The following is a 22,821-nucleotide window of genomic DNA, read 5'->3' on the forward strand; positions in this document are numbered from 1 at the left end:
AAATGACTGTGACAGCCCTAGCTGAATAGAGCATCCACCTGTGGACTGAAGGGTCATGTGTTAGATTCCACTCAGAGCACATGCCTGGGTTGCAGGATCCAACCCCAGTAGGGGGCGTGCAGGAGGCAGCCAATCAATGATTCTCTCTCTCATCATTGATGTTCCTCTTTTTCTCTCTCCCTCTCCCTTCCTCTCTGAAATCCATAAAAATATATTTAAAAAAAAGAAATGTTTTTCTTTAAAAAAATTACTGTGACTAAATTTGAAATTTAGTTCTCAGTTCCTGGCTGCAGGGTAAGAATGAAAACACTGTACATGTTGAATAGATCTTGTCATCTGAAAGGAATCAGTTTATCAGAGGAGACAGACCATAGATTTTTTTTCTGTAGCACTAACTTCTAAAGGTAATTTCTCTTGTGACTTTATTAGGAATCAATGAATGATGTTATAAAGCAATCAAGATTTGAACAACATATGCAAAAGCAAAATTCATATGGATATTTCTTGTTATCCTATCTAATAATAGACAAACACGGTAATTGACCGTACCTTTGCTACGCCTCCATTGGCTAATCAGCATGAATGCAAATTAACCACCAACAAAGATGGCGGCTAATTTGCATACTGCAGGCAGATCCCCCTGCGCCGCCCCTCCTGGGGCTGGCGATCCCCAGCCGCTGGCCCCCCAGCAGGAGATCCTGGCCTGCCATATGCAGGGCGGGGCAGGCGGCAGCGCCCTGAGGGGGGCAGGTGGGGCAGGTGGTAGTGCAATCCCCAGCCGCCGCCTGCCCCAGTGAGATATCCTCGCCTGTTGTGTGTGGGGCGGGGCGGGCGGAGCAGGGCAGGGCGGGCGGGGTGGGTGGCAGCGAGATCCCCAGCTTCCACCCGCCCCATCCTGGGGTCCAGGCCTGCTGTGTGTGGCCCAGGGCGGGAGGCAGGGCGATCCCAGGCCTGTGTGTGTGGGGCAGGGTGGGTGGAGTGGGCGGCAGTACGATCTTACTGGCCACCCTTTCCAGTGCGGATACGGGCCTGCCATCTGCGACCGGGGGAGATGGGGCAGACACCGTGGGATTCGGCCTGCCCTCTGCCACCAGGGGAGCGGGCCTAAGCCAGCAGGTGGTTTTCTCCCGAGGGGTCCCAGACTGTGAGAGGGCACAGGTTGGGCTGAGGGCCCCCCCCCCCCCCACTGCCAGTGCACAAATTACTGTGCACCGGGCTTCTAGTGTTTAATAAAATCCAAGGACATAAAAAGCAATCTAGTGGTGGTTTTTTTTTTTTTAAAGGGGTTTGTCTAATGTGGTCTGAGAGATTGCTTTTTTGTAGTCAAACTGGTTCAAAGTTAGAGCTTAGGAGGTTTTCATTTTTAATTTTTTAAATATGCTTTCATTGATTTCAGAGAGGAAGGAAGAGGGGGAGAGAGACAGAGAGATAGAAACATCAATGATGAGAATAATTGATCAGCTGCCTCCTGCACACCCCCCACTGAGGATTGAGCCTGCAACCCTGGCATGTGCTGGGACTGACCAGAATCGAACTGTGACCTCCTGGTTGGTGGGTTGATGCTCAACCATTGAGCAACACTGGCCAGGGGAGTTAGAAAGTTTTCAAAGTATGGCCCCTGGATCATCATTCTAAATAGCACTTGTAGCTAGGGTTTTGCTAAGTGCTTTGATAGTCATGCTCTTCTCTGTGAGCCTTTAAAAGTCTGAGCATGCCTTGTAATTTTAGTGTTTTAAAACAGGAAGTTATAATTTCTTTATAAATCTGGCTGTTCTTCAAAACCAGAAATTCCTTGAAAATAATATCAAGGCTTCATTCACTTATGTTTCCCCATCCTCCATACCGTGTTTGAGTGCAGTAGGGTTAGGCACAGAAGAAACATTGGTCAAATGAATACATGGTACTCCGAGTAATTATTTTCAAGATTGTTCTCTCTATCCCTGAAAGCTGATGGTCCACGTTGCTGAATGAGGGTGGACTCAGAGGATTCGGAAACCAAGCAAGTAGGTGGCATATCCTGGTATAAGTTGCAGTTGACAGCCGCCCAGCCAGAGAGATGCCCTTGAGGGAAGCAGCTGGGCTGCTTTGAGGGCCACTCACTGTGGTGTCTCCTTATGAAGTCACCACAGGCCAGGTCTGCTTTACTTTGTATATCCAGACACTTGACCAGTCACACACATGCGTACACATACACACATTGCTAAGTACCTTTCATGTGCCAGGCATACTTTCACGGTTGAGGATACTACGGTATGAAAAGAGACATAGTTCTTGCCCTCCTAGGGCTTCCAATCTGTTAGAGATGACAGACATTTATCAAGTAATCGTAACAACTATCCAACTGCAAACTATGACAAGTACTCTGAAGGGGAAAAGACAGGGTATTACAGTGGTTGTCTTAACCTGACTCAGAGAGTAATGAAGACTTGAGCTGGGAGCTAACGAAGCAAATAGAGGGTGAGAACAAAAGTCAGTGATAGAAGAAACCATAGTGTGTTTGAAGAATCAAAAGACATCTAAAGTGGCTATGTTCCCTGGCTGCTGTGGCTCAGTGGATAGAGCATCGGCCTGAGGACTGAAGGGTCCTGGGTTCAATTCTGGTCAAGGGCACACGCCTGGGTTGTGGGCTTGATCCCCAGTAGGGGTGCGCAGGCAGCTGATCAATGATTTTCATCATTGATGTTTCCATCTCTCTCTCCCTCTCCCTTCTTCTCTGAAATCAATAAAAATATATTTTAAAAAATAAATAAATAAAGTGGCTGTGTTACAGAGCACGAATGTAGAGTCACAGAAGAAAAAAACTGGTGAGGAAGGCAGGAGCCTGAGCACTTAATACCCTGTAGGCTGGCAAGAGATTTTTTTTTTAATATATTTTATTGATTTTTTACAGAGAGGAAGGGAGAGAGATAGAGAGTTAGAAACATCGATGAGAGAGAAACATCGATCAGCTGCCTCCTGCACATCTCCTACTGGGGATGTGCCTGCAACCCAGGTACATGCCCCTGACCGGAATCGAACCTGGGACCTTTCAGTCCGCAGGCCGACGCTCTATCCACTGAGCCAAACCAGTTTCGGTGGGAAGAGATTTTTTTACCTTTATCTTCAGAGCAGTGGGAAGCTACTCCAAGAGTTAAGGTGGAAACAAAAGAGCTTAAATATGATCAGATTTACATTTGAAAAGATTCCTGGCTGCTGAATAGAGAACAGGTTGGAGGTGAGCAGGGGTGGGTGGGGATCAGCAAAGCGGTTATTGTATCTGTCCAGGTGCGTGTCTTGTAGCATGAGTTTTATAATATGACAAGAAACCTCCTACCTCCTAGCACACACAGATTCTTTCACATCACCACTGGTGGGTGTTTTTATGATAGTTCACCCTATGAAAGCTCAGCAATAGGTCTGAAGTTCTGTCTATTTATGGTGATAGCAGTTGTTTGGCCCAGAGACATTGATGAACTAAAGATGGGCCTGGGTATGAAAGGAAAGAGGGATATCATCTTCCAAAATCTTCCAGGATTCTTTGCCCAAAGTTTCCAAAAGAGTTGTCAATATTTGCTATCTCCTTTTGCCTACCTCCCATTACCTATCTGAAAAATCAGACAGAGGGCAAAAAACCAGGACTACAGGCTTTATTAGAGGAGAAGCACCTGCCGGGCTGCCTCGCAAGGGGAGGACAGCAGCACATGCAGGGGTGGGCATGTCTTTTGAGGGGCGGAATGGGAAGTGGGGGGGCTTAGTGTACTCGGCGCACACCGATTGGTGGCTTACTGCATTGTCCATAAAGGACAAAGGCTTAGGGTATTTGGCAGGTGTGGATTGGTGGTCCACATAAGTATAGTCCATATAAGGTACCTGGTTAGTCACTCAGGTATTTCTGGGCTGCAGGTTACATCATACCCCGCCCACCAGTTGGGGGAAGGGAGAATCTATCACTATCAATCACACTGGTCTGATTTCTGCCCCTCCCATTCCACTAAAACAGGTAAAGTCACCAAAGATCTTCAAGCTATGGAGGGAAGTGAACTCACAACAGCAAAGTTTAGAAGATGAAATAACAGATGTCTGTGAGGGTTAGGTATGGGGGTGAGAGAAATGAAAGACTCAGATATGACTCTGAGGCTTCTGGCTTTCTTAGAGCCATTTCTGAGAAAGTTTTCATCAGACAAGGGCCGGACGAGGGAGGAATATCAGAGCACAGTTTTGAACATATTGAGTTGCAGGCTCCTTTGCAGTGGTTCTCAACCTTCTGCCCTTTAAATACAGTTCCTCATGTTGTGACCCAACCATAAAATCATTTTCGTTGCTACTTCATAACTGTAATGTTGCTACTGTGATGAATCGTAATGTAAATATCTGATATGCAGGATGGTCTTAGGCGACCCCTGTGAAAGGATCGTTCGACCGCCAAAGGGGTCGCGACCCACAGGTTGAGGACTGCTGCTTTAAAGTATCACTTGGGATTCTCAAATGGTGTGTGTGTGTGTGTGTGTGTGTGTGTGTGTCTGTAAATATGTAAGCCTGGAATTCAGGAGAAGTCTGGATTGGGGAAAAAAAATTAGGAGAGTGATTGGTGTAGAAATGGTAATTGAAGTTGTATAGGCAGCTGGGATTACCTAAAGTAAGAATTCTTAGTCTTTTTGTGTGTGTGCTGTAAGCCCCTTCTCTGGATATTTTAAGTGTATAAGATAAAATACATATAATTACAAAGGAAATATCAGTTGTATACACACATATAATATATTAAAAATATATAATATAATAAAATTTCCAGTCTATCAATACCAATTGGATATTCATATGATACTGATAGACTACATGGAAATATACATTAGGATATTCAAATTTATCTGAAACTGTATAATATAAGAGGTAAAAAAAAATGATTATTGAGTCTGCTGGTGTGGCTCTGCAGTTGAGCATCAACCTATGAAACCAGGAGGTCCCAGGTTCCATTTCCGGTCAGGGCACATGCCTGGGCTGCAGTCTCAGTCCCCAGCAGGGGGTGTAAGGAGGCAGCTGACCAATGATTCTCATCATTGATGTCTATCTCTCTCTTCTTCTCCCTTCTCTCTGAAATAATAAAAATATATTTTAAAAAAGCACTATAGAATACAGCAGAAACTACAGTCACAGGAAATTTGATAGCCTTGGTGCCTTCATTATTGAAACTGAAATACTAAAAACAACAACAACAACAGCAACAACAAAAAACCCATAAAATTAAAACTCACCTTAAGAAATTAGAAAAAGAATAAGTAAATAAAAGAATAGGAAGAGATTAATAAAGATAAAGCTGAAAATAAACTAGAACACAAAAAAAATAGTGAAAATGCTTAATAAATCTGAAAACTTTTAAAAAAGAAAGATTTTTAAATTGAATTTTAGAGAGAGAGGAAGGGAGAGGGAGAGAGAAAAACATCAATGTGTGAGAATGATACATCAATTGGCTGCCCTGCATGCCCCTACCGGGGTTTGAGCCTAAAACCCAGGCATGTGCCCTGACCTGGAATTGAACCTGCCACTTTTTGGTGCACAGGATGATGCTCCAACCAACTGAGCCACAGTGGCCAGGGCTGAAAGCTTTTTAAAAAGGATAATAAAGAAAAAGACAAAATATTTAAGAGTAGGAATGAGAAAAACGACAATCATAGATACAGAAGTGATAAAAATTATAAGAAAACTAGAGGCCCAGGGCACAAAATGCATGCACTCGGGGGAGGGTTCCCTCAGCTTGGCCTGTGCCCTCCCGCAGTCTGGGAGCCCTCGGGGGATGTCTGACTGACGGTGTAGGCCCAGGGGGAACAGGCCTAAGCTTTCAGTCAGACATCCTTAGTGCTGCAGCAGAGGCAGGAGAGACTCCTGCCACTGCTGCTGCACTCATCAGCCGTGAGCCCAGCTTTTGACTGAGCAGCACTCCCCCTGTGGGAGCACACTGACCACCAGGGGGCAGCTCCTGCATCGAGCATCTGCCCCCTAGTGGTCAGGGTGCATAATAGCAACCGATCATTCCGCCATTGGATCAATTTGCATATTAGCTTTAGCTACACTAATAAAAGAGAAACATGCAAATTGAAGTCACTCCGCTACGCTCACCAGCCAATCAGAGTGACTATGCAAATTAACCCAACAAAGATGGAGGTTAATTTGCATACACAGGCATGGAGCAAAGACTGAAAGCTCCCGCAGGAGTGAAGACTGAAGACTGAAGACTGAAGAAGCTTGGCTTCTCCACTGTGGTCCCGGGTGCCGGAGGAAAACCGGTGCCGGCAGCCAGGGGAAGGAAGGCCTATTGCACGAATCTCTTCGTGCAATGGGCCTCTAGTATTATATAGGACTAGAAGCCCGGTGCACAAAAGTTTGTGCACTCGAGGGGATGGGGGGGTCCCTCAGCCTGGCCTGTGCCCTCTCGCAGTCTGGGACCCCTCGGGAGATAACGACCTGCTAGCTTAGGACTGCTCCCGGGGTGCCTGGCCAGTCTGGGTGAGGGGCTGGGGGCCGAAGCTCCCAACTGCTCTTTTTTTTCTTTTTTTTTATTCTGGGCCAGCTTTAGCTCTGGCTCCAGCTCTGAGGCCTCTGCTGCTGAAGTTCTGTAATCGAAACAATGTATAACTCCAGCTCTGAGATCCCAGCTTGCTGAAAGCAGGTTTCTGGGGTTTTGTTAAGCTTCTATATTTGTTACAATGTTTCAAACTGCAGGCTCAGATGCTGGCAAGGCAGGTGGGGAACATTGGTTTCCTCCGTCACTGAAGCAAGCAAGCCTCATGTTAGTTTCAAGCTGCCTGGCTGCCGGCCGCCATCTTGGCTGGCAGTTAATTTGCATATTGCCCTGATTAGCCAATGGGAAGGGTAGCGGTCGTATGCCAATTACCATGTTTCTCTTTTATTAGATAAGATACTACCTGCAACTTGATGGCAATGCATTTAAAAAGTTAGCAGAAATGGGGAATTTTTAGTTAGATTATAAATATACAGTTAATCAAAAAATAAAAGGAAAACTATAATGTAGCAAAAAAAAATCACACAATACAATAAAAGAGATTTGGGAGGTGATTAGAGATCCACCATTTACTAAAAGGATCAGAACCTTATTGTTTTGCAACTAAGATCCCTCTAACCTTTAAAGAACACACAAGTCCATTGTTATTTGATCTGCTAGTTCAAACAAAATTTGGAAAGCTCTTTAATGCATTTTATAAAGCTGACATAACTTTAAAAACAATCTTTAATAAAGATAGTTATAAAAAGAAACTATGGGCCATCTTTGTTAATAAAGAGAGAGACAAAAATTCCAAATAAAATATTAGCAAATGGAATTCAGCACCCAAGAGTAACACACTGTGACCAAATTGGGTTATTTCAAACATAGGAGGGTGATTAGACTCTCATGAAATGTATCAGTATAATTCATAAACTCCACAAATCAAAGAAAAGCCTGAAGATCATATCAGTAGATGCTAAAAATAAAAATCTTAGAAGCTAGATGAGGGAATCTAACATACAACATGGTGATTTTATTTATTCATTAATTAATATATTTTCATTGATTTCAGAGAGGAAGGGAGAGGAAGAAAGGGATAGAAACATCAATGATGAGAGAGAATCATTGAATGGTTGACTTCCACATGCCCCTCACCATGTCCTGACTGGGAATCGAACAGTGACCTTCTGTTCATAGGTCGATGCTCAATCATTGAGCCACACTAGGTGGGCTACAACTTGGTGATTTTAGTTAATGATACTGTATTATATAACTGAAATTTGCTAAGAGAGTATATCTTAAGTGTTCTTAGCACACACACACACACACACACACACAAAGGTTACTAAAATTAATGGGTGTGTTAATTTGTTAATTAACTTGATTGTGATACTCATTTCATAATGTGTACATATATTAAATTATCACACTGTATTCATTAAAAATCATGTTGTACAACCTAAATAAATACAATTTTTATTTGTCAATCATACCTCAATACAGCTGAGAAGAAAAAAAAGGCACTTTCCTTGCAAAGTATCTGTGTAAACCTCAGATGCTCAAAAAGTTTCAGTAAAATTTGAATATGTTTACATCATTTAAAGAGAAAAACATTTAAAAATGAAAGCATCTATTTTTCTTTTGTATCTATTTTTTAAAATGAAAGAAAATGTAGAAGACCATATGTACAACCTCGGTATAAAGTAGACCAAGACAGCAAACTCAGAAAAGAAAGAAGTACTTGACTTAATGAAACCATTTAAATAATTTTAAAATTGGGGGGATGGAAGGGGGGTATGCAATGGAGAGAACACAAAGTTACTATTTTAAAAAAATAGCCGAAACCGGTTTGGCTCAGTGGATAGAGCGTCGGCCTGAGGACTGAAAGGTCCCAGGTTTGATTCCGGTCAAGGGCATGTACCTTGGTTGTGGGCACATCCCCAGTGGGAAGTGTGCAGGAAGCAGCTGATCGATGTTTCTCTCACATCGGTGTTTCTGACTCTCTATCTCTCTCCCTTCCTCTCCGTAAAAAATTAATAAAATATATTTAAAATATATATATATTTTTATTGATTTCAGAGAGGAAGGGAGAAGGAGATAGAAACATCAATGATGAAAGAGAATCATTGATCGGCTGCCTCCTGCACCCCCCATACTGGGGACTGAGCCTGCAAACTGGGCATGTGCTCTGACTGGGAATTGTATGATGACCTCCTGGTTCATAGGTTGAGGCTCAACCACTGAGCCACACTAGCGGGGCACAAAGTTATTATTTATAACATAAGATGGATTCTTTCAAACTGATAAGAAAGGAACTGACAACCTAATAGAAAAATGGGTAAAGGACATGAAGAAGTAATTCACAGAACAAATCTGAACGAACAAGAAGTATATGACCCCAGCAATCATAGCTCAGTGGTTGAACCTCGACCTATGAACCAGGAGGTCACGGTTCTATTCCCGGTCAGGGCACATGCTCAGGTTGCAGGCTTGATCCCCAGTATGTGGCGTGCAGGAGGCAGCCGATCAACGATTCTCTCTCATCATTTAAATTTCTATCTCTCTTTCCCTCTCCCTTCCTCTCTGAAATCAATAAAAATATTTTTTTTAAAAAAAGAAGCATATGAGAAATATGCAAGCTCACAAATAGCCAGGGCATGAAAACTAAAGGAACAATGAGATATTTTATACTTATGAGACTGTGAACTTTTAGAAAAATTCAGATAATATTTATTGCTGTGGGATTGCTGGAATGGCCTTATTATATACTAGAGGCCCGATGCACGAAATTCGAACAAGGGGCTTGGCCCTCGCAGCCTCGGCTTTGTCCGGAAGGTTGTCTGGAAGGATGTCCGGAAGGTTGCTTGGCTGTCGGGTCTAATGAGAATATTACGCTTTTATTATTATAGATTGCTGTATATTAGTGCAGCCCTTTCAGAAAGCATTCCAGCAATGTCTATTAAAAATAAAAACATACCCTTTCATCTATAATCCCACTTCTGGGAAGACACCCAGAAAGCACTGAAATATATTTATATGGGTGTTTATTGCAGCATTGTTCACAGTGGCCAAACGCTGAGATTAAAGAGATCATTCATCATTCAAGCAGTGATCGAATAAAGTATGGTACATCTAAGGCAGCCATTAAAAAGAATGTATCAGAACTATGCAAATTCACATGGTAGGATTTTTTTAAAAGAAAGTAAGGTATGGAAAATGTGTGTAATTGACTAAGATTGCACAGCTGCCAAGGGTCAGGATTCAAAAAGTCTAGGTCCAGAGTCTACCAACTTAGCCACTATTCTTACTATGTGACTTTTTTTTTTTAATCTTTAAATTCTTTATTAGTTAAGGAATTACAAATGTGTCCTCATTCTCCCCCATTAACCCCCATCCTCCCCCCACCCCCACTCATGCTCTCATCCCTCTGTTGTCCATGTCCATTGGTTTGCTTATATGCATGCATACAAGTCCTTTGGTTGATCTCTTCCCCTGACCCCCACCTTCCCCTACTTTCCCTCTGGGGATTAATAGTCTGATTGCTGTTTCTCTGTCTTTGGATCTGTCCCTGTTCATCGGTCTATGTTGTTCTCTATATTCCACAAATGAGTGAGATCATGTGGTATTTATCTTTCTCTGACTGGCTTATTTCACTTAGCATAATGCTCTCCAGTTCCATCCAAGCTGTTGCAAAAGGCAAGAGTTCCTTCTTTTGTACCGCAGCATAGTATTCCATTGTGTAGATGTACCACAGTTTTCTAATCCACTCATCTGATGATGGGCACTTAGGCTGTTTCAGATCTTAGCTATAGTGAATTGTGCTGCTATGAACATAGGGGTGCATACGTCCTTTCTGATTGGTGTTTCTGGACTATGTGACTTTTGAAGTAGGGTTGCGTAGAAAGTTGGTAGAAGATGACAAATAAAAGAGAACACAGAACAAAGGGGGAATAATTAATTATCTGGTAGCAACTGCTCCTCACCTTCAAAGACAGCACAGCAGAAACCTCCCTTCAGCTTTCAATACGGTACGAGAATGGTGACTTCTTAGGCCACCAGAGGTCACTCCGGTTTCCTTTGTGGGGTTACAGGCCTGTGGAGTCTTGGCGACAGGTACTGCAGTGCTTTGGGTCTTCTTGCTGTCCTGCCCTGAGCTGCTCCTGTGTCTCCTCTCTGGTGGTGTGGCTCTGACTGCCTCTGACGCCGGCAGCTACTACTATTCCTAAAGATAGGAGATAATGGAGACCTCTCTTCTCTCTGCCATAAGCAACATGTGGGCTGGGAATCAGCCAGATGTGGGCTCAAACCCTAGCTCTGTTATTGACCCCTCTGTGTAAACCGAGGCAGGTCACAACCTCTCTGAGCTTAGTTTGCCCACCTGTAAAATGCACCTACGTCACAGGTTAACTATCAAAATTAACTGAGATACTGTACCTCAAATGCTTAGCACGGATCTTATTACTTATAAAGTCAGAGCGTTTTTCTCAATGCAGGCACTAGTATTCAGCTAGTTTGTCTTTACTTTTCTTCTCGTTGTTCGCTATAAGACTCAATAAAGAAAGAAGCTGGGCAATGCGTTATTAAGGCTTCAGCCTTAAGTAATCCCTTCAGTCTTGTGTTTCCACTGAGACTCCTCAAAGCAAACACACCTGATCTCATGGTGCACGGGCTGGTCTTTGGTGGCAGAAGGCTCGCCTTAACCGGGGATCAAGTGCTGGAGGCAACCAATCCCTCTCTCTCTCTCTCTCTCTCTCTCTCTCTCTCTCTCTCTCTCTGTCATCGATGCATATCTCTGCCTCTCCCTCTCCCTTCTACTCTCTCTAAAAACCAATGGGAAAATATCCTTCTGGATGATTAACAACAACAACAACAAACCCCCAAAGAATGTATAAAAATGAAATGAAGTTCTCATTGTTGTCAGGTTGTCCTTGCCTGGTATTAGGTTCTCGAGGATGCTGCTCTCACTACTATTATGAAAAACATATTGGGGAGAAAACAAACAAACAAACAAACAAACAAACAAAAAACAGTGCACATTTTATGTTCCATATATGTGAACAAAAAGGAAGGGGTATATATATATATATACACACACACACACACACACACACACACACACACACACACACATATACATTGTCTTTGGGTTAATAAATAGGAAAGTGATAAAAGTCAATGATTCTAGGGAGGAAAACAGGGATTGGAGGACAGAGGCAGATAAAAGATTTACTTTTCATTGTGTGCTGGTGATGGTGTTTGCAATTTCTTTATAATGTGAATGTATTGCCTATTAAAAATATTTTTTAAAAATGTAGCATTCAGAGATGGAATAAGATGACATGGGAGGCAGCTAGGGTAGATAGGTTGCTCATCATGTGCACCCTCCTGTCCTGCCTCCCTGCACTCCCTAGGTGAGCTTTCCAGCCAAAACCACGTTTCCTAGACCTCCTGTGGGTATATCTCCAGATGTGTTTTCAGCTCCCCAGTGAGTTACGGGCCTTGCATCTGGAACTGAGCTAAGTGGGGGGAAATGAGGCAGCATGTGAGGATTTAGGATGTCAAGGTTTCAGCACCAAAAGCTCTGTCTCTCCCTCCCCCTTCCACTCGCTCTAAAAATCAATGGGAAAATACCGTTCTGTGAGGATTAACAACAACAGTAACAACAGTGGCTTCCTGTTCCCCAGATCTTGGCCAAGGTGGTGTGTTCTTGGAGCCAACAGTCTGGATAGTGGCTCCCTAATTTCCCAGAGGTAAGTCTTCCTGATGCTAGCCTGTGCCTGACGAGAATCAACCCTTATTCAGTCGCCAGCCTAAGCAGAGGTCACTGCAATTGGTGAGACTTGTTTGCAGAAGGCGCTCCGAGGTATACTGGCACCAGTACACTGGCAGGGGTGGTCCTGAAGGTTAAGGGTACAGTGGACATTGGATATTACTTTTGGGCCCTCAGCATTGGAACTGTTCCCCCCCCCCCCCCCACACACACACACACAGTCCTATGTTCCACGAATTCCCTCGGGTTATGAATCTGAGATAAAGGGCCTATCATCCTCTGCGAAGCCGGCAGTGCTAAATACTTCCTTTCTCATTTTGTTGCTGGGGCATCAGCATGTGGACTGGGCTCTGCCTGCCAGACACACCTGCCTCAGAGCTCGCAAGACAGACTGGTTTCAGGAAGATCAATTCCGGGAAAAGCAGTGGCTGCAGGGGTGGTGATCGGGCCCGTATTCAATGCTAGTGAATCCTGGCGCCATTGACGCAAGCTGCGTGTCTAGAGCTTCACAGCCATGGCGGCGATGCCCTGGCCACCAGACCCGGTCAGCAACTCGACACAGGCTGTCTGTCACCGTGCAGCTCAGAATGCGGTTCTCGTCGTCAGTTCTCCCGTTGATGCTATGCGCTAGCTAACATTTTCTTTTAATAAATATTTTTTTATTAAAAAAGAAATTCTCTGGTAGCTATTTAAGCAAGAGTTGGGAGTAGAAGGGACTGGAAGATGTCAATGGCTTAAGGGAACCAAGTACCTGAGTCTTCAAGAGTCAGTAGTGTTGGGGCCTGAATAACAGTGAACGGGTGGAACAGGGTGGCTTCGCACACCGTTAGACTCAAGAGGGGTTTTGTTTGTTTGTTTCTTAGCTGAGACAGGTATACTAAGGTGCCAGGCTCCCTGCAAGGATCTCAGTAGGAAAAAAGCAGAGGCCCTGAAGGGAAAGAGAGAAGCCTACTTTCCAAAACATACTTTTTATTACTGTACGAAAAGCACACCCGCCCTTCCTTTGTTCTCCCCCACCCAGCCCCCAGGGAACTGTACGTGGTGTACAGGACTGCAGGACCCAGGGCTGCCCCGCACATCCTGCCCACAGCCTGGGCTCTCTGCCCCAGGTCCTTTCAAGTGTCCAGGTTGCCAGGCTGGGGCCACGGAGTCCCAGCTCACACATGCTCCTTGGCAGAGCTGGGCTTAGAGTAGGGGCGGGGCGCACCGTACCTAGCTTTGCCCTCACGCCCAGGGCAGGAGCAAGAGAGCATTGCACGTCCCAAGAGGACCAGAGCAGACCCTGCCCAGCCGATGAAGACGGCAGGACCAAACTCGTCCTTAGCACTCATGGGGACCAAAGGGTTATAAAAGTCTGTGATGACCTTATGGCCGTACCAGGAGCAAGCTATCAAAGCAGCCAGACCGGCCACGATGAAAACGATGCCTCCGGTCATGGCTATACGGGCCTTTTTCACTTTGTCGTCTCCCCCACAGCGTGTGCACTTCATGCCCATCGTGGCCACGAACATGGCCATGAAGCCCAGCACGAGGGACACCACCATGAGCGCTCTCGTGGCCGGAAAGGCCGCTGCGAGCAAAGGGAAGGAGGCTTCTCATCACTGGGAGGCAGCAACTTTCGGGTCACCCCAGCCTTCGAGCCAGCGGCTGCCCAAGCTAACATATTTTTAATGATATTTTTCCCCCCTGCTTAAAACACCCAGGTTTGATTTTTGTTGCAGTTAAGAATCCTGGTGGATATATATAAAGGAGACAAATCCTCCCACTTGGGTAGGGTTTTTGCCAGCAAGATTTGCAGTTTAAGAAACACTTCGCATTAACAACGTATGGCAGCAAGTGATAGCATAGATTCACTGGTGCTACCATGCATTCTACTTGCATTCATCAGGTTCTCCAGATGTACTAGTACATATACATGTATATGACAGTTTGGCTCAAGCTGAAAAGTCCCACAATCTGCTGTCTATGAACTGGAGACTCGGGAAGCCTGGCAGTGTAATTCAGTCCAAGTCCAAAGGCTTTAGAACCAGGGTTGCTGATTAAATCCCAGCCGGAGTGCCAGCGGAGACCAGGTGAGACGTCCCAGCTCAAGCTGGCAAGAAGCAAAAGGGATGAATTCCTTCCTCCTCCACCTTTTGTCCCATTCAGGCCCTCAAGGGATTTGATGAGGGGTACTCACATTGGGGAAGGAATCTACTTTACTGATAACTTTATCCTTGGTGTACTTTCAAATTCCCTCCTTAATTTATCTCCGTGTGAAACGTAATGACATTATATTTGACATTGGATAATAACAATTCTATGATCTTTATGGTTATGATTCTGCAGTTGCTTCTACTTGTTGGGATTTGTTTTCCCTGTGAGTCATGTTGCTTGCAGCTTCGTGGGAAATCTTGGTGGCGTGGCTTGAATTGCATGCTTCGAGAGAGAGTCTGGGTTTGTTTCTTCCAGGTGCCTATAGATCCTAACGCTCCAGAAACACTTTATATTTTCATCTTGGAGAACTTTGGGCGACACAGGACAGTGAGGTTGTCGCTAGGTAAATACATATGGGTGGAGGGGTCGGGTGGAGAAGTCTCAGGAGAGGCAGTATTTTGTTTGTTTATTTTTTGCTTTACTCTGACCCAAGGCTAAGACAAGACAGACCCACACACCCCCACTATCTCCCTAGTTTGGCAGGCTTTTTTTTTCCTTTTAAAAAAAAGTTTATCTACTGTCCACTGAGGATATTAGTGGTTTGGGGCTTGGGGAGGCTAAGCGTCCTCCTCTGATTTGACTGTCTGCTCTGTTCAGGCTCAGGTTCCCTCACCTCCATGGCTCAGGAAACACTGGTACTAGGTCACCAGGGATCCATGGATGCCCCCAGGGCAAGTAGGGCTCTCTTACTTGTGTTTTCTCCTACGGATTCCTTACATACCAGTCAAGGTCAGACATGCATTAAAAAAGATTATCTTCACATTTCATCGAGTTAATTTTTTAAAATAAAATTTTATTTATTGATTTGAGAGAGAGAGAGAGAGAGAGAAACATCTATCTGTTGTTCCACTTATATATGCATTCATTGGTTGTGGCTTGTAAGTGCCCTGAGCGGGGGATTGAACATGCAACCTTGGCATATTAGGATGATGTTCTAACCAACTGAGCTACCCAGCCAGGACTTTTTTTTTTTTTTAAGTTCAGCTATACTAGCTTTTCTGTGGATAGTTAGTATGTCGTTTTTCATAAACAGAATATCTTTTTGAAAATTCACATTTCAAATATATATAATGCTAAATCTCAGGAAAAAAGCTAATTTACTGAGATACATTTTCAGTGCATCTAACACATTTTGGAGAGAACTCAGCCGCCCATTCATTTTTTTGTTATTCATTTGTTTATTCATTATTGTTTGAACATGTATCTGGATTCTCTGGGGGGGGGGGGGGGAAGGGGCGGGGGAGAAACATGCAATTTCTGCTCTTCCAGGGAATAATTTCTGCTCTTCTCAGGGTTATTTGTTTCCTCCTTCCTGGTATGGGGTATCCGCCCAGCACTTGGAGCGCCATGTTCAGCACTTGGGGAACATGAGCGAGGAAATCTGGAATATACAATGAGTAACTTGATGCAGCCTACATTATATTGCTGCCTATTGACTGGCCTGACGCCCGGGGCTTTGGAACTGACTCACTGGTCACAGTCACTCTGCACACCTCCCGTGATTCATCTATACTTTCACCACCCCCTGTGGACCGGGATTCAGACCAGGAGCTTGGCAGCCACAAGCTACAGAAACTCGTCCTGACACCTGCTGGTGGTCAGGGAGCCTTACCTGCGGAAGGAGGGAACTTTGTCTATGCTTCCCACTTTGAAAGCTCAACAAACCTTTACTGTTTCACACTTTGTTTCTGATTTTGGAAATAATTGTATGGATACAAAGATGAAACAGAGGAAGTTACTGCTCTGGAGGAACTTATAATATCAGGGCATGCCCTTTCGCAGGGGAAGAGAACGGGACATACTGATGATTTAAATACACTGGGTAGGTGTTATGATGTGTGGGAAACAATAGGAAGTACATACTGGTCTCTGCCCCTAGTTCCTGGTGCAGAGCTCCCAAAACGCTTGTAATTTCTCACGTGGTAAGAGCATTAGGAGCATCTTGTGTTCTAAGGAGGCAACTCTGGATGGGCTCCCGGAGGGCTCCTGGCTGGGCACTGGTCAGCAGAAAGACCAAGCCATGATTCGAGTTTGGAATTTTCAGCCCCACCCCCAGCTCTCTAGGGAGGTCATGCCTATGTGAAGAAGCCTCCGTAAAATCCTAGTCATGGGGTTTGGAGAGCTCCCAGGTGAACACACCCACATGGTGGGAGGGTGACACACCCCACTCCACGGGGACAGACGCTCCTGTGCTTGGGACCCTCCCAGACTTCTGCCTGTTCATCTGTATCCTTTATCGTATCATTTAATAAACTGGTAAACGGGTGACCCTGAGGTCCCTGGGCAACTCTAGCAAATTCACCGAACCCTGAGGGGAACATGGGAACCTCTGATTTGCACTCAAGTTGGACAGAAGTGGAGAGAGAGGAAGGGAGAGGAACAGAGAGATAGAAACATTGATAGGACCATTGTCAGCTGCCTCCTGCATGCCCCCCCACTGGGTACCGAGCCTGCAAACTAGGCATGTACCTTGACTGGGAATCGAACCAGTGACCTCTTGGTTCATGTGTGGACACTTAACCACTGGGCCACACCGGCCAGGGAAGTTTTTAGGGAAGGGAAATGAATTGGTCCTGAGGCAAATGTCCTTCTTCTCTGGTCCAATCACTGTGACCAACGCTGCTCACAGAATACATAGGTGACAGCCCAAGTCTCGAGGTGTGTGTGTGCGCGGGGAGGAGCTGTTCTCAGAGAAACTGGGGCTGTGGTGAGCTGAAAGGGTACCTGGTCCTTGTCTTTCTGTGGCACCCAAACCTGAATCACACCTACCACCCTTCAGTGCTCTTTGAGCAGCTGAGAGGGGCTGGAGAAAAAAAAGCCACACAAACATTTGTAGAAATTTTAATGGAAACATCCAAATCTGAAAAGACCCCTGAAGCCTCATGATGGTGGCGGGGGGGGGGGGGGCATAAGGTGGGGGTAGCATTGCAGAGAGGACTGATTGGCTGGCCCTAAAGAAGCTTGACCTTGGGGAAGTCACCGCAGACCAGGGGCAGGCTCTGAATTTTGCAAGCTTAGAAACATGAGCTGGTCGATATCTCAGAACCAATGTGATTTGTGGGTACTGATTCACATGAATGAGCTTCGTGAGCCACTGAGGTAGAGTTCCTAAATAAGGATTTATTAATTTACAGAAAATATTCCCATCAGCCCTCCTCAGATCTGTTCTGTAAATACCTTTTTTTTCCCTTCAGTTTGAGACATAGTTTAATAATTATTTTAAAATTCACTTTAAGATAAACATTCTTCGCTTTTTCTTTGTCTGATGTTTCCTCCTGATTCCGTTCACATCACACTTTCCGAATCGGAATGCCCCTTAGGAGATGGCATGTCCTTCTCCAGGCCACACCTCGGGAGGCACAGGATGTCCGATGTCCATCTCCCTGATTGGTATTCGTTTTCCTCACCCAGTCCTGGTGGTGTTTGGTTTCTCCACTCTGTAACTACCACTTCCCCCTACATTTACTGGGTCCTCGGACTTGCTTTTGGAACCAGCATTTTAGATTTTTTGCCATGTCCCTGGCAAGGTGAGGAACCACTCCAGGACTTGCAACACTACAAGTAATTGCTACTTCCCGTGAAGGGAGCGTTCATAATTGTAAATTCCTTTTTGAACCCCACCTCAAGGCTACACTCTGTGCCGGGTGCTGGGGACACACAGACAATAGGACACAGGTATTGTTCTCTAAGAGCTCCCTAACTTACGTGTGTCAGGTGTGGGCAGACACCTTCACTTTCTGAAATTACACAGCTTAGGGAGTCAAATCACAGGAGGAAGCATCTTGTTGCGGATAAAATGAGAACAAGGGAGGTTGGGTGGAGGGTGGGGATGGACGGTTGCATCTCTGACAGCCTGGGTCCAGGTGGATAGCAGGTAACAATGTGGTTATTGGCATGGTTATTTACCTTGCAGGCCTCAGCGATCTAGCTGAAATTCTGTGTCCCTTGTTAAAAACCTTTCTGTAACTCTCCAGTACCTGTAGCATAAAGCCCAAGTCCTTTAGCAAAGCTCACAAAGCTCTCCCTGAGCTCCTTGCTGACGATTCAGACTTCTTCTTTTTTTAATATATTTTATTGATTTTTTACAGAGAGGAAGGGAGAGAGATAGTTAGAAACATCGATGAGAGAGAAACATCTATCAGCTGCCTCCTGCACATCTCCCACTGGGGATGTGCCCGCAACCCAGGTACATGCCCTTGACCGGAATTGAACCTGGGATCCTTCAGTCCGCAGGCCGACGCTCTATCCACTGAGCCAAACCGGTTTCGGTGATTCAGACTTCTAATAGTTGCTGCCAGAGTCTGTCCAGGTGCCTGGCCTGTTCAGTCTGCGCATGCTTCTCTTTCCCCTTACAGCCGCATAGAACTCCTATTCACCCTTCAAAACCCACCTTGTGCCCTGGCCGGCTTGGCTCAGTGGATAGAGCGTCAGCCTGCGGACTGAAGGGTCCCGGGTTCGATTCTGGCCAAGGGCACATGCCTGGGTTTTGGGCTCAGTCCCCAGTGGGGGGCGTGCAGGAGTAGCCAATCAATGATTCTCTCTCATCATTGATGTTTCTATCTCTCTCTCTCCTCCCTTCCTCTTTGAAACCAATAAAGAAATATATTTTTTAAAAAAAACAAAACCCACCTTGTTATCTCCTCTAAGAGCTTTCCCAGAACCTCCCACAAGGGATGAACCTCTGGATTCCTGATGCCTGGATTTGGGGCAGCATCTACACAAATACTTCATTCTTCTCTTCCTAGCAGAGCAGCAATTTTCAACCTGTGTGCCCCAAGAATTTGTACAACATGCAGTACTTAAACTATTTAGCCGGGGGCACTGACCTCTTTTCCCTTTGATTGTCAAATTAAAACAACAACCAACCAACCAACACAACAATAGCCATCCGAAGTGAATGAATCAAAATTATATCTTTTTTTTTTTTGCCAGGTCAGCAACAAATATACTTTTCGGAGTGCCGCAGAATTTACTAATTAGTTATGTGTGCCAGGAGATGAGAAAGGTTGAAAATCACTGTATAGATCACCATGTTAATCCACCTCTTTCTTCATCCTAGGGCTTAGCACAGGTGAGTTATTCTCAAAATGCACGGAATGAATAATCAGAAGTTGGCAGACATTTCACCAGCGCCCAGGGTACAACCAGTTTAGTGGAGAGTGCCTGGGGCTGGTGACTAAACCCCCGCTGGGAGTCATCAAGTCACCCACCCAGGGACGCCCCGCCGGGCCTGGCTTTCCTCCGGGGCAGGGACACAGTAGTGGAGACCACCTGGCTAAGGTCTTTCCCTGGAGAGTGAGAACGGACGGACGGCAGGAGGATAGGGCTGGGAGGAATGGAGTTCAGGGTCAGGGCCACGGGGAAAGAGCAGAGAGGCTGGCTCGGTCCCGGGCTCGGTCCCAGGCAGGCGCGGGGGAGGACTCATTCATCCAGGGCCAGCCCAGGAGTGGGACTGCGGAGCTGGCTGGTCGGGCTCGGCCCAGGCTCAGGGCTGGGAGGGGATTTCCTCAGGCTCCCTCCCCGGTGCGGCTGCTGGAACCTGCCCCACGCAGTTAGTGAGGGGAGGGGCCGGGGAGCGCCGTCAGGCAACAGCTTCGGGGCAGCAGAGGCGCCCCTTGGCCCAGGACGCCTGGAACGCGGGGTGCAGCCGGTCCTGCCTGGGCGCCCCCGGGCCTCCCGAGGGAAGGAGGTAAGCGGCGGGAACCCGGAGCCGGTGGGGGAGTCCTTCCTTGGGGCCATGGGGTGGGGGCTGGGGGGTGAAGGCAGGAAGCATAGGGGCGGGGGTGGCGGGAAGGAGACCGTGCGTGTTCCCTTGGCAGCCTCCCTTCCGGAGCAGCCTCCAGGAGTGGCCGTCTGGGATCTTGCAACTTTCTTTTTGGAGTTGGCGGTATGATTGGCCAGGAGTCAGGGGGCCGTTTCTTGGCGTCTCCCTGGGACTGGGGGGACTTGGTGGGAGTGCCAGGTGACGCTGTTGCCCTTCTCCTCCCGGTCAGTCATTCTCTCCCCCTTCATCACATTCTCCCAGGCACACCCCCACCGCCCTCTTGCCTCCTAGTTTTATTCTCCCTGCAGCTCAGCCAGGTCTCGCCCTCCTGCCCGCTGCCCCTGCCCTGGGCGCTGGAGACCACAGCCAGGGGAGACAGCCTCCGGCTTCCTCCTGCAGGGCACCTCGCTCAGGGTTATTTGTTTCCTCCTTCCTGGTATGGGGTATCCTCCGCCCATTCATTTTTTTTAAATATATATATATATATATATATATATATATATATATATATATTTATTGATTGATTTCAGAGAGGAAGGGAGAGGGAGAGACAGAAACATCAATGATGAGAAAGAACCATAATTAGCTGCCTCCTGCACGCCCCCCAGGGGCATGTGCCCTTGACCAGAATCGAACCAGGGACCTTTCAATCCACAGGCCGACGCTCTATCCACTGAGCCAAACCAGCTAGGGCCGCCCATTCATTTTTTGTTATTCATTTGTTTATTCATCATTGTTTGAACATGTATCTGGATTCTCTGGGGGGGCGGGGTGGGGGGAGGGGAGAGGAGAAACATACAATTTCTGCTCTTCCAGGGAATAAGAAAGCGGAAATTTATTTCACAGACATGTAAGGATCATTTATAAGCTGGTGGGCAATGTGGCACCGAGGAAAATTATTTTGGCATCGTAGACACACTTGGCTTCCTGTCCCACCTCTCCGTGCTCGTCCTGAGCCTCAGTTTCCCCATCAGGAAAATGGTATTGCTCTGAAGATGACAGGAGACAGGGCATGTCAAGCACCCCCCTGGTGCCAGGCACACAGTGAGCCTCAATAGACATCTGTGCTCTTTCCTTCTTCTTTGGCCCCTTTCCTGCCACCTCCCCTAACCGCCACCCCCACCCGCCTTTCTAGGCTTGTAAGGATGTATAAGAACCTCTGGCCTTGAAAGCACTTGAAGGTAAACACAGAACTGGGCGGTGAAGGGAAGGAGGCCAAGATGGTGTGGGGGTTGGGCTGAATAGGGAAGGTGTCTCCCGCCTCCGGGTTTGAGGTAAGAATGCTGGACCAGGGATGGAACCTGGCGCTGGAGGGAGACGTTATCCCCAGCAGGCTCTCCTGCTGTGTTTCTGAGTCTGGCATTCACACTGAGCAAGTAATGGGAGCTACTTGAGTTCCTGAAACCAACTCTGCTTTTAAATGTCCTGTCTCTCACCCTAACCGGTTTGGCTCAGTGGATGGAGCATCGGCCTGCGGAGTCAGGGGTCCCAGGTTCGATTCCGGTCAAGGGCATGTGCCTTGGTTGCGGGCACATCCCCAGTGGGGGGCGTGCAGGAGGCGGCTGATCGACGTTTCTAACTCTCTGTCCCTCTCCCTTCCTCTCTGTAGAAAATCAATAAAATATATTAAAAAAAAAATGTTCTGTCTCACTTAACCATGACATGTTGTGATATTGTTAAAATGAAAATACTAACAGGTTCAAGGATTTGCCTAAGGCAGTGGTTCTCAACCTGTGGGTCGCACGACCCTTTCACAGGGGTCGCCTAAGACCATCGGAAAACACATATATAATTACATATGGTTTTTGTGATTAATCACTATGCTTTAATTACGTTCAATTTGTAACAATGAAATTGGGGGTCACCACAACATGAGGAACTGTATTAAAGGGTCGCGGCATTAGGAAGGTTGAGAACCACTGGCCTAGGGTCACATGGCTAATCAGTTTCTCTGTATCAGAGAGAACAAAAGGACATCATCGGTCCCCAACATCCTAGACACCAGCTTCTCCCTTCCTGTACATCCCCTGCTCTAGACTTTCCATCCAGGTGGGGAGGAGCACACTCCTTCCCTGGTTCATTCATTCATTCACTCATTCATACAGCATTCATTCCATCAAGTGCACTCTTGCTCCCAAGAAGGCAGGGGCAGTGTCTGTTGGTTCACAGTTGTATAACCAGCAACTTGTATGTCCCTGATACAGAAATATTTGATGAGTCCTTTGTGAGTAAATGAGTCCAACAAACATTGTTTTAAAAAAATATATTTTATTGATTTTTTACAGAGAGGAAGGGACAGAGATAGAGAGTTAGAAACATCGATGAGAGAGAAACATCGATCAGCTGCCTCCTGCACATCTCCTACTGGGGATGTGCCCGCAACCAAGGTACATGCCCTTGACCGGAATCGAACCTGGGACCCTTCAGTCCGCAGGCCGACGCTCTATCCACTGAGCCAAACCGGTTTCGGCCCAACAAACATTTATTGATGCATTCCAGGGGCTCCATGATAGGGATTTGAAGATGAATAAAACAGAAGTCCTATCCTCAGGGTACTTACTCACAGCCTTGCAGAAGAGATGGTGGTAATATACAGAAGACAGGAATAGAGGTTGT

The 22,821-nt window shown here is 46.2% G+C and overlaps 1 protein-coding gene across 1 annotated transcript; it reads right to left on the bottom strand.

The window, feature by feature from the left end:
• Window positions 1–13,402: 13,402 nt before the first annotated feature.
• On the bottom strand, window positions 13,403–13,789 carry LOC308515570 (claudin-7-like; the record flags this gene model as incomplete). Its single annotated transcript, XM_081086083.1, has 1 exon — window positions 13,403–13,789. The coding sequence occupies one exon, from the start codon at window positions 13,787–13,789 to the stop codon at window positions 13,403–13,405; it is 387 nt and encodes a 128-aa protein (XP_080942209.1).
• Window positions 13,790–22,821: the final 9,032 nt, after the last annotated feature.

Source organism: Myotis nattereri (assembly GCF_964212035.1).
Source record: "Myotis nattereri genome assembly, chromosome: 3".
NCBI classification, from domain to species: domain Eukaryota; kingdom Metazoa; phylum Chordata; class Mammalia; order Chiroptera; family Vespertilionidae; genus Myotis; species Myotis nattereri.